The 16331-nt window shown below is 35.5% G+C and overlaps 1 protein-coding gene and 1 pseudogene across 2 annotated transcripts; one reads left to right on the top strand and one right to left on the bottom strand.

The window, feature by feature from the left end:
- Positions 1 to 7644: 7644 nt before the first annotated feature.
- On the top strand, positions 7645 to 13740 carry LOC104095404 (probable nucleoside diphosphate kinase 5). 2 transcript variants are annotated; one of them, XM_009601537.4, is made up of 6 exons: positions 7645 to 7758; positions 7908 to 8000; positions 9021 to 9245; positions 10551 to 10658; positions 11301 to 11410; positions 13375 to 13740. In XM_009601537.4, exons 2-6 carry the CDS (start codon positions 7921 to 7923, stop codon positions 13401 to 13403), a joined length of 552 nt encoding a protein of 183 aa, XP_009599832.1. In that variant the 5' UTR covers positions 7645 to 7758; positions 7908 to 7920; the 3' UTR covers positions 13404 to 13740. The 2 variants fall into 2 exon arrangements, with proteins under 2 accessions (XP_009599832.1, XP_070047824.1); XM_070191723.1 differs by lacking the exon at positions 7645 to 7758 and having other exon boundaries at positions 7769 to 8000.
- On the bottom strand, positions 12058 to 12240 carry LOC117276575 (small nucleolar RNA U3; annotated as a pseudogene).
- Positions 13741 to 16331: the final 2591 nt, after the last annotated feature.

Below are 16331 nucleotides of genomic sequence, written 5' to 3'. Positions count from 1 at the left end.
TTTGAGGGGTATCCATGAGCCAAAAATAAATGTTAAGGGTATTCTTAGACCAAAAGGTGGAAGGAGGATATTTGTGAGCCATTTTCATACGTTAGGGGTATTTTTGGCCCTTCTCCGTTATTTAATATCATTTTCCTATAAGTTGAAATCCTTGGCCCAATGGTTTAGTTGATATTGTTGCAAAAGGAAGTATTGTTGGGATAAAACGGCCTAAAAATACTCTTAACATGATGTGATATTGTCCGTTTTGGGCCAAGCCCGTACGGGTTTCCCCAAAATGCCTTACACCATTAAAATTATCCAACTCCATAAGTAGAATTTTTTTCCTTTCTACTTTCCATGTGAGACTTTGTTCACACATACCCAACAAGTATAGGTTCAATTTTCTTTAGCCTCAGATTTAACAAAAATACTTGCTCAAAGATTTCAAAAATTAGAATATATAGGTCGAGCCTCAAACCTACAATCTTTACAAACCCAAATATGAGCTTGATCAGTGGATCAAGAAATACTCTTTTCCATGAAGCGGTGTCATTACTATACATTGCCTCGTTTTTGCAAAATATTAGTATAAACATTTAGTATTTTTTTTCGATGAACATCGCTTCCACCCATTTGCGTCCGCCCCTCTGTGAGACGAATCCAAGTTAATTATATTATGTTTTGATCAACTTATTCTCTAAAAAAAAGAGAGTAGAAAATCATTGTGGTAATTTAATATCGAAAACTTTTCACAGTTCAAATGATTTATTGAAATGATGAGAACGTAAAAGCAGCTGACTCTTCCATAATTAGAAAACGCGACAGGAGAGATTCATGTACTTTGTATCAAAGGGGGAATAAGTCAAAGTGAAATATGATTTCATAGCCAACTGGATTTAATATTAAATAAATCACTAAGTCCCTTTTAAATCTTAAATATGCAGTAGTCGATTGGAAATAATTGATTATCCTTGTCGTAGACGAGGGCTTACACATACGTGGTGCCGTTGTTGATATATGCTTGTACCTCAAGTAAGCACTTGGAAATCACTTTTACTGAGATATTATTTAATCTTTAAGTCAATTAGGCAGTATTATGTTAGTTAGGTCCGTTAGTTAGTAGTTATTGTAATAGTTTTAGTGTGCCAGCCGGCAGCGTGTGTATATATAATGTGTACTTCTATCAATGAAAGCTTAGGCTTTATTTCATCAATTTCGTCTCTCTTCTTCCCTTCTCTTATGCTGAGTTCTAGAAGCTTCACCACTTCACCATTGCAGGTATGGCCGAGCTCGTTCACACTGATTCTCAGTGTCAATCTTGACATGGTATCAGAGCGAGGTTAATCCCGCACATTATCTTTCCCTGCGTCTTTATCTTTTGATTCATCTCGTTGTTCGATTCTAGCAGATTTCTAGTTTTGCCCTAATTTTGGGGTTTTCGTTTGCGTCATAGTAAATTGCCATCAGAAATTCTGATAATTGAAATTCCTTTCTTTTTCTTCATTAATTTCACTCAATCATGGCTGTTGTAGACCAAGAGAATTCAACTGGAGTGGAAACTACTGCTACTGTTACTGTGCCAAGCACAGGGATCGATCCAAGTGACCATATGTATCTTCACCCATCTGACAATCCCGAAGCTATATATGCTCATTTTAACTGCTTTTGACGGAATATGGTACATGTCTTAGAGAATGAGTGTATTGAGGGGGCTATCGGTGAAGAGCAAATTAGGTTTTATAAGTGGTGAGTGCAAACAACCAGATCCTCTGTCACCACAATTTCGCTAATGGGAGTGATGTGATAATATGGTGACATCTTGGATCCTAAATTCGCTTTCTAAGCAAATTGCCGACAGTGTAGAATATGTGAATGATGATGTTGATCTTTGGAAGGAATTGGAGGATCGTTATGAATAAACCAATGGAGCTAGGTTATATCAAATTCAGAAGGAAATCAACGACCCATCTCAAGGAACTCTTGACATTACTGCCTATTATACTAAGTTGATAAAACTCTGGGAGGAATTTACTACTCTGAACAAGAGGACTCAATGTAGTTGTACCTGTAATTGTGGTGCAAAAGAGAGTATGTACAAAACTGAGCAAGATAGGAGAATGATACAATTCCTTATGGGATTGAACGAGGTTTACGCTGTAGTTTGAGACAACATACTCATGATGAACCCATTGCCAAGACTAGCACATTCATTTTCCCTATTTTACTGTTTCTTTTCGTTCAAAACAGTTGTATTTCTCTCAGGCTCTGTTTGTAGAAAAAATTAGAAGTTTATGAGTTGTGACTCCAAATCCGGATTGTAGTAGATATTATGGGCATATATGTTATTCCGCTCTCGATTTTGTTTCATTTTGGCTTAATTGACTTTATTTGTTGAAACTGAATAACAATTAACTTAACGGTTCTCTAACGTTGGCTTGCCTAACAAGTGAAATGTTAGGCGCCATCACGGTCCCGAAGGTGAGAATTCCGGGTCGTGAAAAGTTGGTGAATACATCAGGACAAAGTTCATTTAAGACAAATTTCCCGGGAAATAACAATTACAATGGCAATCCTAGAGCTCGACTCATATGTGATTTCTGCAAGACGCCAGGGCATAGTAAGGAGAGATGTTACAAGCTACATGGTAACCCACAGAATGGTCAGAATCCTAACCAAAACTTCACTCCCAGGAATTTTCCAAACGGCCAGAACCATGGCCAAAACTCTAGATACAATAAAGGTAAAAGAATAGTTACAAGTGTACAAGGAGCCTCTAATGAAGGTTTGATCACTAAGGAAAATGAAAATAGAACCCAAGATGATGGAAGGAATGTGAACCTGACTAAAGAACAGTATGGGCAGCTTGTGAGTCCACTTAAATAGTTTCATGTGGGAAGTGGAGATGCTGGGAGACCCCTAGGAAAATAGAATGAGACTTCAAGGTCTGCAGACGCCAGCAGATCTACCTCGAGTCTCCAATGAGCAAATCCAAGTTGCTACGCCTCACGAACAACTATGGACGGTAACAAAGTTTGCACAAGAAGTGCAGAGTGTAGTATGAGTACAACCGACCCCATGTACTCGTAAGTGTCGAGCCTAACCTCGACGACGTAGTGACGAGGCTATGACAAGACACCTACATAATAAAACTGTCCAGATAACAGTATATGTACAAGATAACAACAAATAAAAGTTAAACACGTACCATTATGAGGGGGACATGCTAAAGGGACACAAGATTTAAGAGATACAGCGGAAATGATAACCAGAACAATCAACTTGCTTTTAACCAATGAAAACAACTAAACACAATGAAGAAAATTGCACGGCATCACCCTTCGTGCTTTTACTCTCAACCTCACAATAATACAATAATACTGCACGACATCACCCTTTGTGCTTTTACTCTCTGCCTCACAATATAAATCAATAGATACGGTACGACATCACCCTTCGTGCATTAACTCTCATAACATGGCACAACATCACCCTTCGTGCATTAACACTCACAATATGGCAGGACATCACCCTTCGTGCTTTAATATTCACAATATGGCAGGACATCACCCTTCGTGTATTGACACTCATAATATGGCACGACATCACCCTTCGTGCATTAACACTCTCTCTTACCACATAACAATGAACAAGTAATAGCAGGGAGACAAAATCAACAAGAACACGCCTTACTTCAACAATGGTTCCACAATACCAATCTCAACTTTGTAATCAATACTCAATTATCAAAAAAGCCCGTAAACACGATAAGAACGATCAAGTTAGTAATTAACTAGTCTAAGCATGGATAACAAGATCAAAGTAAGCAATAAACTACAAGGAACAAGTCCCCACCCGCATGCTTTAACCCGACACAACGCATAAGTACTCGTCACCTCACATATACGTTGTACCCAACATCTAAACATGTAGCAAATAGACAAACAAGTCTTAATCCCTCAAGTCAAGGTTAACCACGACACTTACCTTGCTCCCAAGGTCCACTTCAAAGCTCAATCACAACTTTGCGTTTCAAACAAGCCTTCGAACCAATAGAATCTAGCAAATTACTAACCAAACGATTCAAATTAAAACCTTAGGAACTATCCACGATTGTAAAGGATTCAATTTAGGTCATTATTAAAAAAGTCAACAAAAGTCAACTCCCGGGCCCGCTCGGTCCAGTCCCGAAATTCGGACCAAAACCCGATTACTCATTCACCCTTGAGCCCGGTTATGTAACTTGTTTTGGAATCCGACCTCAATTTGAGGTCAAAATCCCATTTTATAAAAATCCCTAATTCTACCCAAAATCCCCAATTTGCACCATAAAAACACAAGATTTTTTGTTGAAATATTAGGAAATGTAGTGAAAGATTGAAAGAAACTAGTTTAGAATCACTTACGAGTGATTTGGGGAAGAAAGGTTCTTTGAAAAATCGCCTCTAGGGATTCTTGTTTTGAAAATTTGAGAGAATGAACCAAAATCCCGTCTAAGTCCCATTTCGATTAGTTGCAGATGTCGCATTTGTGACCTGGGGTTCGCAAATGCGAAGAATCAATCGCAAATGCGAAGACCTTCACATCTCTGCTTTCATCGCATTTGCGATGACTTGTTTGCAAATGAGAACATTGATCTTCCGCATTTACGACCAAATTGATCGCAAATTCGACCAAGCCTGCCCCAGCCCCACTTCGCAAATGCGAAGTATTGTTCGCAAATGCGAACTCTGGCCTCCCGCAATTGCGACCTCTTGATCGCAAATGCGAACTCATGCTGACCCAGGTACTCTTCGCAAATGCGAGCCTGTCAGGATTGGGGAATGTTCGCAAATCGAACACTGATCTCGCAATTGCGAGATCAGACATCAGTTACCAGAAATTGCAGAACCAGCTGAGTTTTCTAAGTCCAAACCACTCCGTAGCCTATCCGAAACTCACCCGAGCCCTCGGGGCTTTAAACAAACTATGCACACAAGTTTAAAAAATATCATACGAACTTGCTCGCGCGATTAAATCGCCAAAATAACACCTAGAACTACGAATTGAACACCAAATCAAATGAAATTTTCAAGAAAACTTTGAAACTTCTATTTTCATAACCGGACGTCCGAATCACGTCAAACCAACTTCGTTTCTCACCAAATTTGACAGACAAGTCATAAATATAGTATTGGACCTATACCGGGTTTCAGAACTGAAATACGGATCCGATATCCAAAAAATCAAACATTGGTAAAACATTTCAAAGTCATTAAGCCTTTAACTTTTAAATTTCAACAAAGTGCGATAACTCGAGTTAGGGACTTCCGAATTCGATTTCGGGCATACGCCCAAGTCCCAAATCACGATACGGATCTACCGGGACCGTCAAAAAATGAATTCGGATCCGTTTGCTCAAAACGTTGACCGAAGTCAACTCAAATGGGTTTTAAGGCAAAAGTTTTACATTTTCTTAGTTTTTAATATGAAAACTTTCCGAAAAAATATCCGGTCTGCGCACGCAAATCGAGAAAAGCTAAAATGAGGTATTTAAGGTTTCAAAGCGCATAATTAGATTCTAAAACATAAGATGACCTATCGGGTCATCACAGCTTTATAATTGTTTTTTCCTGCAGAGACGTTGATTATTGGTTTCAGCTCATTTATGAAATTTATCTACCGATTGGATGTCATTTGTTCTAATTATGGTGTGTAAATGTGTGAAGTTTGGTTGAGTAGCTGGTTCCAGTTTGTTATTTCATCTTTAAAAAGGGGGCATTGATAAATGGCAGGGGGCTTCTATTCTAGCTAGGAGTATTGTTGCTGATTATAGGTGAGATGGATTTGCTAGTTTATAGCAATCCTTGTTTTGACAATCTTTATTTGCCTCTATAGTAAAAATAAAAAAAATTAAAAAATTACCAATTGCATGCTTTGGTATTTTTGTATGTGTTAAACTTTAAGAAAATAGTTTGAAAATCAAGTATACCGAAGATATACTGTTTGAATTGGAGAGGAAGCTACAGAAGGAAGTGCAAAAAGAGTGGTAGATGAATTGAAGAAGTGAAGAAAACCATTGTTGTTTCAAAATTAGTTAGATTCTGTTTGAATATTGAAAATAATTTTATTATGACATTGTTTTCTTGTAAAGACTACAGATTTTTGTACTTGAAATTACTATATAGAGAGCTTCTGTTTCCATTACATATGATTCCAGTTTATGTTTTTTTTATAGGATGCATTAATAAAAATAGTCTTGAGAATTAATAATATTTGCGTAAATGTCAATAATAATTCAAATATTTCCGACACTTTCAAATAAGTCGCAAACAATTAGCTAAAAACTACAATGCTGACATTTGATAAAAGTCAAACAAATGTCACTATTCGTTTGCCGACATTAATCTATGTGTTGGAAATTTGAAAGTGACATTTTTGCAAATGTCAGTAAATAAATGTCGCAAATCTTTTACCGATATTTATTTAAACTTCAAAAAATTACCGATATTGAAATTTCCAGACATTTACATTAAATGTAAAATAAATATCGGTTAAAGATTTTGTGACATTTATCCAACTTAATGCGTTTATAATATGTCGTCGTATGTCAACTTTTTGTAGTGACTATAATTTAACTTGTACGAAAGTAATCTGATAAGATTGCTTAGCGTTCTTTAATACTCATTCAATCTCAAATATCAGTCGCTTTCAAGAAACATGATTTATTCTTTAAATATTTGATGATATTTCTTTTTTAAAATCAACTGTCATGATTCCAAATAGTAAAATATTAATTAAGTAAGAATATTAAGAAGAAATAAAAGACAGTTTAGATAAATGTTTTATGATTGAAGTTATTACATAAATATATTTTTTAAACGATGTACAAAATTCTTAAAAAATAATATGATGCAATATAATACTAGTGTGGGGAGAAGTACACAAATAGCCATTTTTAGGACTGCTATTCAGGGTTTAGCCAGCACTTATTTTGTTCTGAAAATTTGAACTAACACCATAACTTTATTGTGTCCTGAAAAATTAAACTGACAAACTGAAATTCAGAATATAATGGCTAATTTTAAAAGAGAAATTTTCATAAACCACTATAGTTTAGAGCCTAGTAACTACAATTTACCTAATTACTATTTGTAGCTACTATTTAATTGTTACTAACTTGTATCATTTGTATTCAAATGCACAATGAATACAACATGTGTCAACTTCGCACAACGAATACAATGTGTATCAACTGTATTCGTTCGCATCAACTGTATTTGTTCGTACAACGAATACAACTAAGGCGAAATACAAAAATAAAGAAAAATAAAATATTTTTGTTGAGAGTTGAACTAACCTTCATTAACTATGCGAGTGCTCTAACCACCTGAGCTATAAAAGCTTATTGCTCTCTTGTTTCAGTTCAAAATAATTAATCTCTTATTTTACGGATTTGCTATAAAATTTAATTATAGTTATGAATGGTAAATTTATTGAAAGTATAGTTACGAATAATAAATACGGTGTAAATATTTGAGGCTTGGTGTAACTTTCCCATCTAAAACAGTAGCCCTAGAATGGCTAGCTGATGTCATTTCTACTTTTTGTTTTTTTTTAGTTGACTAGGCTAGTCCGTAAGGAAAGTATGGATTGTCAATTTACGAGTCCAACTATTTTCGCCCTTCAGTCAAACTGAATTTGTCCCGTTGTCTGTACCCAACTATTTCCTCCTGGAGTCTTTATTCTTAGCCCCCCCCCCCCAAGTGGACATTTGGCTTGGTGCTCGCTCAGATTTTGGTACTTTTTGAGCTCAGATTTTCATTGTGCAATTAAAATTTCAGATCTTGATTGCTTCTGCTATACCCTGAATTATCTTGTACTGTTAATATCTGTACCATTTGATCATGATCTTGCCTAACGTATGACACGTTATCTTTACTTTTCAGTTTGACACTTCAAATGACTCATAAACTCATTGCGTTCTTCACAAAAATCTTGCTTCCGTTCTTCGTAGTGTCCACTCTCTCTCTTCCTAACAGGTGAGTACTGAGCAGAGTAAGGATTTAACTTTAGCTGTTAGTGTTCTTTGATTGCTTCTGTTATTATTATTATTAATTTGTTACTTCGGTAAGTAACTCTTCTTTCCTAATTTGCCTTAGTAGACGCAATATTTAGTACTGAGCTTGAATAGAGTAGAGTAGATAGAGGATTCATATAGTCGGCCCAAGTCAACCCCAACAAGTTCTGGGACTAAGGGCGTAATTCATTGATGTATAAGTAACTTCAAAGGTTCTGGCTTTCCTGGAGAATATAAGCGAGCATGATTTTATCTACTTAATTATGTGTTCAACATGCCCCTCGTGTGCAGGGGCCTAGTGTTTTACAGACGGGTTCAATTGAATCCATAACTTTCGATGCGGGGTAAAAGTTCATATATAAAAATTTATTAAAATTGCAAAAATAGTAGATATGAACCTATAATTTTATAAATATAATGAGTTCAATGCTAAAAATCTTGAAAGTTGAACCTATAGGATTTAAATCATGAATCCGCCTATGCTCACATGCGGGCCTGACTTTGTTTTGTGGGCCACACGTGGGAATTTGTTTTGATTATGGGTGACGGTGAGATTCGAACCCAGACCTTTGCTTACTCTAATACATGCTGAAAAGCAAATATCATGTTGAAGCGTGTGGCCATCTTTTTGTGTTAATTCTTGCCAGTATTTGCCTTCTTTCTTATCGTTCTTTTTCCCCATCATTGTGTATTCTGTAACTATTTTTTGTTGCTCTCACACTGGACTTAGATTTCTCGTAACTTAAAAATTAATCATGCAACTATGCTTCAATTCGTAATTAGTTAGGTCTGCATATTATTTCTTTATGTCCATTCCACTATCTTCAGTCGGAGTTGGCTATATGAATCTTAAAATGATTAAACAGAAGAGAGTACGGAGAATGCCCTTCTTAGGGGTTCGACTTGTTGATCATGGTTCTCCTTTGTTTCCTATATTACTCACGTTCTATGCTTCTCTTTCTTCAATGCTCTAATGCTGCAGATGTTCAGCAGATGCTTCTACAGAAATAGAAAGGACACTGGCTATAATAAAGCCAGATGGGGTTTCGGGAAACTATACAAATCCCATAAAGGAAACAATTCTAGATCATGGATTCAAAATCACTGAGGAATTGTTCATTCAGCTTGACGAGGATCATGTGAAAAGCTTTTATGCTGAGCACTCCTCAAGGAGCTTCTTTCCAAGCCTTGTTGAATACATGGCCAGGTAAACTTTTCCCGTCTGGAGATGGTATTTGATTCTGAATTTGCTAGTAAGCCTCATTCTGTTTCTTAGCCAAGGTACCTGTTAGTCCTGCTGCATTATTTTTTCCTTTTTCCCTTTTTATCTATTGCTTCAAACTATTTACTGGTTCTTTGAGGAAAAGTAAATAACATCCTTATAATATAGGCTGTAGGCTAGTTTGATTTGATCTCAAGTGGTTGTTGAGAACATCTATACTGTTATATGGAGAATTTACCGAAACAATTTGTTGCCTCTTGAAAATGGATGATATTCGATGTTGACTATTGCAAGATCCCTGAAGGGATTGCAGCCTAAACTGACTGTTGCATCTGCCTCTAGATTGGAGCTATTATATGTTGCTTCTAACTGTATAATAGAAAATAGCATACTCAGACCTTGGAATTTAGAATTGAGGTTCATAAGCGATCGGGATGATTGGAAGGTGGCATAGGTCGACCAAATTTTCTCTATATTACATGTTTCTGAATATTTGGGACAGGAAGCGGATACCCTTCTTTGGCGGAGGCAGAAAAATGAGAGCTTTAGTGTTTTCTACTCACTACTTATTCAGCTAGTGGTGATGGACGACGGTTTCCATGGTAGGCCATTTTCAGCTCTGAGTGACAATGATGAAGAAATATGTGAATCACCTCCTTTTGCATTGTGAGGTGGAGCATGTTTGATGTGCCGTTTGGAGTGGGATAGGTTCTGCAAAGAGCCAATTTTGGAATGCGTATCATCAATGAAGGGGTTCTAACTTCTAAGTATGCATGGAAGTGTTAAGTTATTTTGTTGGTGTATTCAGAGGGTTGAGGCCCAATTGATTGAAACAAAAGTTTGTAAAAGATAAATTTTCATCAATAAAGTTTTGTAAATGATATAGAAAGCTTTGGAATCTTTTGAGTTCGTTAGAGATATAATTTTGTAAGAAATGATATAGAAAGCTCTTCTATCAAAGAAGTAAATAACATAGAAAGATATGTGAATCTTCTTTGAGTGCTTTCAAGATGCAGTTTTATATAAGTGATATAACACCAGCTTGGTAACCTTTTCATCCATTTCAAATAAACCCTTCAGTTATTGAGAAAAAGGGTATTTTTTCATTTATCAACTTGATAATCATTTCATTTCAGTGACAGAAGTAGCGAAATTAGTAAAGATCTGTCTTTTGGGATCTTGAATTTAGAATAGTTTTGTGGACTGATTTCTCATGAGAATTTTTGCAGACTGCTCCTCCCTTCTCATCCATTTACTACTTTTTTCCTTGATTGACCAATTTATCATCAGTGGTCCATTGTTGATAATGGTTTTGGAGAAAGGGAATGCCATAGCTGACTGGCGTGCACTAATTGGTCCAACAGACCCACTCAAAGCAAAGGTTACTCATCCTCACAGGTACCTTCCTGTTATTATTACATAGGTCATACAATTAGAAGATTAGAAAGTTAAGTAGATAGCCATAGCAGGAGTTTGTCTTCCTTACAAAATAAGGGGTACTGCCTTAGTTTAACTCAGTAAAAAATGCATTTCTCAAAGATTTGCTTTTGAAAATTGAAACGTTGTAAAGTATGTGTAACTCTCGAATTCCCTTAGTCTGAGGTTGCATTTCTGCAAAGAAGCTGTCTCCTTCATGGTATTACATTATTGCGTTTACTGATATTCTTGCAAATTTTGCGACTCTTCTCCTCCCACATATATTAAAGATTTATCTGAAACAGCTAACTTCGTCTTACTTTCTAAGTTATGAGCTTTTGCAGTTTTGTTTTCTATCTCTACAATTGAAGATGTTGAAGTTGTTGGTAATGCCTACGACTTTATTGACCCCATACGTAGTTAAAGGAGTTCACAGTCTGAGTTACTTGTAACGGCACCTACTTGGTGTTGTTTTCATTAATAAAATACCTATACATATCCAAACAGAAAAAAATTATTGGTGATACTTTTTACCTTGACAATGTCAGACTTTTGTTAATTCTTGATTTTGTTAATTCTTGGCAAGACATATGTTTCTTTAACCTGTGTCTTTATCACTTTCAGTGTCAGAGCCATATGTGGGCTGGATTTACAGAAGAATTGTGTTCATGGTTCTGACTCACCTCAGTCTGCTCCCCGGGAAATATCCTTTTTCTTTGAAAGGACATCATCAGGTCACTACTAGCCCATTTTATGCATGTTTCTGATTATGGTTATGCACTTTGTTCTTGAGGTCTCTTTTTCCCAACTTTTTCCAATGAAAAAGAAAAAGAGTGATGATACTCGTTCTTTTTAGGTGTGACATGTGATGATATTCGTTTTTGCTGGCTGTGACATATTGGTCAGCAGTCGTTACTTTTTAAATCCTGCATGAAATTCTTGAATTGTTATTTTTATACCAACTGCAAATTACTCCTACTTTTTTTGGTACTAGTCTCCTCTGAGATTTTCTTGGCCGAACAAATGGGTGCAAGAAAGGAAATAAAGCATTAATTTGATATTTATCATCCAAATTGTTTATTTTTGCATAAAATGATAGTGTAGTTTTATCTGCATTCTGTAGCTGATTATGAAGTCTTCTTGTCCAAATTCTTTAGTGTGGGTCTGATGCATGTCGTAAGAGACGGTGAGGGAGAGATCGGCTGTATTTGGTGCCCGGAAAAATTGTCACCTTTAACTTTTGAGTAAACTGCATTTATTAGTTATCAGTATGGCCGAATTACTTTAAGTTGCTTTCAGATTTACCACATTTAACCGTTTAGATTGAGACAAGTGAAATTAGTTCTTCTGCCACTTTTTATTTTATTTTAAAGATTTAAAGAGTCTGTCGGACAGCCATTAGACCATCCCAGCAACCATGGTTAGGGGCTGAGAACGATCATCTACTGCGCCATGACCCGAGGGCCGTGGGAGCTGTTAATCATGCTCTGGTCTAATGGCCATGTCTCATCAACCAGACTTGGTTTTCTTCTGCCACTTGGATTAACAGAAACGAGGATTCTAACAGTTACACCGGCTTTTGCCACCCATTGCCCCATCTCCGTTGCTTCTTCCCTTAAACTTCTAAACGCTTCTTTGAAACCTGTAAAATTATTACGAATGTATGCTCAACCCTCTACGAACTAGATTAAATTTCCAGGATTGGAGATGAGATTATAGAGGGTCTATGTCTGGCACTTATTTTTACTCTTTCTGGGGGGTTTTGGGGAGGGTCACTGGACCATAAGGTTAGAAATTTTTGTTTAATTTGTTCAACTTCAGCATAATATGGACCAAATTAGCTAATTTCCAAATTGTATAAGATTAAAAATGTGTTGAACACGATAAGAAGGGACGAAATTATTCTGTAATGCCTGAACAGAAAGTGCAAAAATAGCCCTTCATTTTGATGGAAGTATCCTGAAAACCAATTTCTTATTTGATATTTTACTTTTGCTGCTTCTTTAGAAGTTGTTTGGAGAACTAGAAAAATGTCCTCTCTCTCCAATTTAAACGCCCTTCCCCAATCCCCGCCGCAAACAAAAAGAAGAAGAAGAAAAAAAAAGCGCTAGTCCGCAAACAAAAAGAAGAAGAAAAAAAAAAGCGCTAGTCTTTTGCTTGGTTGATATACAGATGTAAGCTCCATGTAGATTCTTCTAACTAAAGTAAAATGGAAACAAGAATCAAAGAGACTAAAAAGTAGAACTGCGGGAAGACCGGAAAGGCGAAACAGAGAGGAAATAAATCTGGTGTCAGAAGTATCTGCTGTGTATCTTTTCAAAATCAAAACTGATCACCTCCATATATCTGTCTTCCATTTTAAGAATGGAGAAACTTTGCAAGAAATTACTTTTTTGAGTTTTTGCATATGAGGTCAATTATTTTATTCCGGGGGTGTTGAGAGACGCCAAAACTAATAGTTTCTGGAGTTTGGACCGGGTGCTTGTAAATGTGGAAGTGAAGTAAGAAAAGTGGAAACAAATTTAGCTGCTTGAACATAATTTTCTCTTTTGAAGTGCAAGAGAGTTTATTGTTTTCCAGTTTCCAATGAAAATGAACTACGAAAATGGAATTATAAGTTTTGTAATTAACTTGTATACTTGTTGCCATCAAGATTCTTTGGCTGATTTCTGTTCACAAAATTCATTTCCTACTGCAGGACATGTATCTAAGCATGATGAATTATAAGGTTAGGAATTCTTGAAGAAGGATTCTATGCCACTGAGATTCCTCTATGAACAAGTTTGATACAGCTCACCTAATTAGAGTTGCGCTCTGAGATGCTATATCCTGCAAGATCAAGCTTAGCAGAATGGTTACTGGGGGTGAGACAGTAGACTTCTATCTTGGCAGTTAACCGAAGACGGATGGAGCGTATGTTATATGGGTAGAGTTGTCAGTATCTTCGATATGGAACATATATAATGTGTGTGTGTGAAAAACAGTATAATGTCATCAAATATTAATTCTAAACTAGTATAGAAACTACAATGAGTTCAGTATTAAAAACCTTAAAGTTTGACTACATCATAGTTTAAATTTTGGATCTGTCTATGCAGTTTACCAGCCATTTCTTGTTTGTTCCCCTCTTTGCTGCAATTGGCATCTTGATCTTTCAGACACATTTGTGGAGTTGAGCGTTGAATGTTGTGGGAATTCCCCCACCATGTGGTATATGTACCATGGACATGCAACATTTTGGGAACCATGGTGCCGAGTATCTTAGCTTTCTTTTTTCTTTCCTTGAGCCGAGTGTCTATCGGAAATAGCTTCTCTACCTCTATAAGGTAGGGGTAAGATCTGCGTACACATTATCCTTCCCAGACCCCACTCGTGGGATTATACTGGGTTTGTTGTTGTTATTGGTGGCGCAGAGTATCTTAGTGGATCAGTATCAATATATCATATGAAAGAACAGATTTTCACACCAGGTGATTTCCTTCATTATTAGCTTGTTAATTCAGTCCCTTTGGTTTAAAAAGCCGGATGATTTCCAATTTACACATTTTGATCATGTGTTACACAGACGTAACAAGGTTTGAGCTTTCAAGGCGTGGCTATATTACTAGTTTTTCTATAGTAGGTTTTGACTTACTTACACGTCATTCTCCTTTCAACTATTATCGTTGATTCATCCCTTGTATTTTGACCACCACCGGTAATCGGAGCACTAAGTAATTGTTTCTTGGTTTAGTAAATATAGGAAGGACAGAACATTGGTTGAGCAAGTTAGCTTAAAATGGGATTTCTTCTCATTTATCCGGGTTTTGGTTGACATAGTTACTCGTTATAATATGTGATAGTGGGAGATAACAAGTATTTAGTGAAATAATCATAATGTATACGAGTTGATCCGAACACTATCATTATCAAATTAAAAAGAGTGTGGCAGTGTACGACTTGTCAAGTGATCGACAGGGATATGAATTTAAGCTAGTGTTTGGACATAGATTTGATAGAAATTTGAAAAAAGAGTTTTTGAAATTGTGTTCGAAAAATAATTTTTGAAAGTTGAAGTTGTATTTGAATATGTATTTTATTTAAAGAAAAGTTGAAGTTTTGTGAGTAGAAGAAAATATTTTACCCAAAACCTATCATAAACTAGTTTTTGGAAACTTGAAATTTTTTGAATTTTTATCCAAAACATGATCATATTTTATAAACAAACGATATTTTTAATTTGTATTTTGAAAAAATAAAACCAAAACTATGGCAGGAGCTAAGTATTAGCACAAACTCCTAAGAATAAAGTAAGACCTAAAACCTAGCATTGATTGAATAGCCTCTGTCAACTCATTTCCTGTTTTGCAGCTTGGCGTAGCTAAGGGCGGCCATAAAAAAGATTCTTTTATTTTTTTTTAAATTATTGTTTGGCGGCTATTAAAATTTAAAATTTCACTTGAAATTGAATTTCAGAATTTTTTCGGAATTTGAGAAATTTCCAAAAGTTATTTTTTAAAATTTTCACTTCAAAACACTCACAAAAATTCAAAAATAGCTCTAAATTGTATTGATGTCCAAACACAACTTTAATTTTTAAATATCATTTTCAACTTAAAAACAATTATTTTTTCCCGGAATTTTATAGTTTTTATGTCGAGACGCCCCCTAAGAATTTCGTAGGGACCATCAAGCAAAGTAAACCGTTTAAAATCACATTTAGGAGATTAAAACAATAATTGGAAAGATCCAATGAAAAGAGAGCTAGTCATCAAAGCGAGAATAAAGGCACTTTATTATGGAGGAGACAAGTCCACATCATATAATGACTTAGTTTAATTGAAGTAAGGTTAAGAACATTCCACATCTGGCAAAGTCTCTCGATATTAGTTAGCAAGATATGACTTTGCAAGTCTCTAGGATTCTAGTAGTTTACTCACATGGCCTTTCTTTACTTAAACTTTTAAATTAACCTTTCTTGGTAGGAGTGTTAATTTTCCACTAATCTCTTTTATCAGTCTTACGTTAATCTCGAGGTAAAAAAGATCCCTTCGTTGTTTAGTCCTAAACTCCTAATTGAGTTGTTGCAATTAATTTTTTAAGCATTTTGTGGTCTAAAATCTTCAATGACGAACTTGGTGACGCCAAAGAGTTCTTATTATATGTATTTGAATACTTACTTTCCAGTTGATTAACTTTTAAAGATTCCTAACTTGGCAACAAATGTGTCTGTACCAAAAATAAAAGTATTTGTGTTGTGGTATTTCTCACATTGAATTCCCTTAAATAGTTTTTTTTTTTTGCATGTTTTTTTTATATATATATATTTTGACTTTCCTTATTGAAAGTCATGGTTCAGCCACGACCTTTGAACTCTATGACTTAAAAGAATATAAGGGGTTGTTTGGTAGGATTTATAAGAACAATACTGAATAAGGTATATTAGTAATAATAAGATTAGTTAAGCTGAGATTATTTCTTATCAACTATTTTGTTTAGTATATTAAAAATAACATGTATTGCATTATTTTTAAAAAAGAATGTTATTTGTTTACAAAAATAGCCCCCACATTCTTTGGAAAAAGTTTTGTAAGAGCACTTCTATCTTTATACATGCATGCTTATCAACGTATTAAAAAATTTGGTATTGCTACGTATAAAAAAAAGTACTGAATA

This window comes from Nicotiana tomentosiformis, chromosome 12 (assembly GCF_000390325.3).
Source record: "Nicotiana tomentosiformis chromosome 12, ASM39032v3, whole genome shotgun sequence".
Classification (NCBI taxonomy): domain Eukaryota; kingdom Viridiplantae; phylum Streptophyta; class Magnoliopsida; order Solanales; family Solanaceae; genus Nicotiana; species Nicotiana tomentosiformis.
This window is presented reverse-complemented; position numbering and strand designations above follow the sequence as displayed.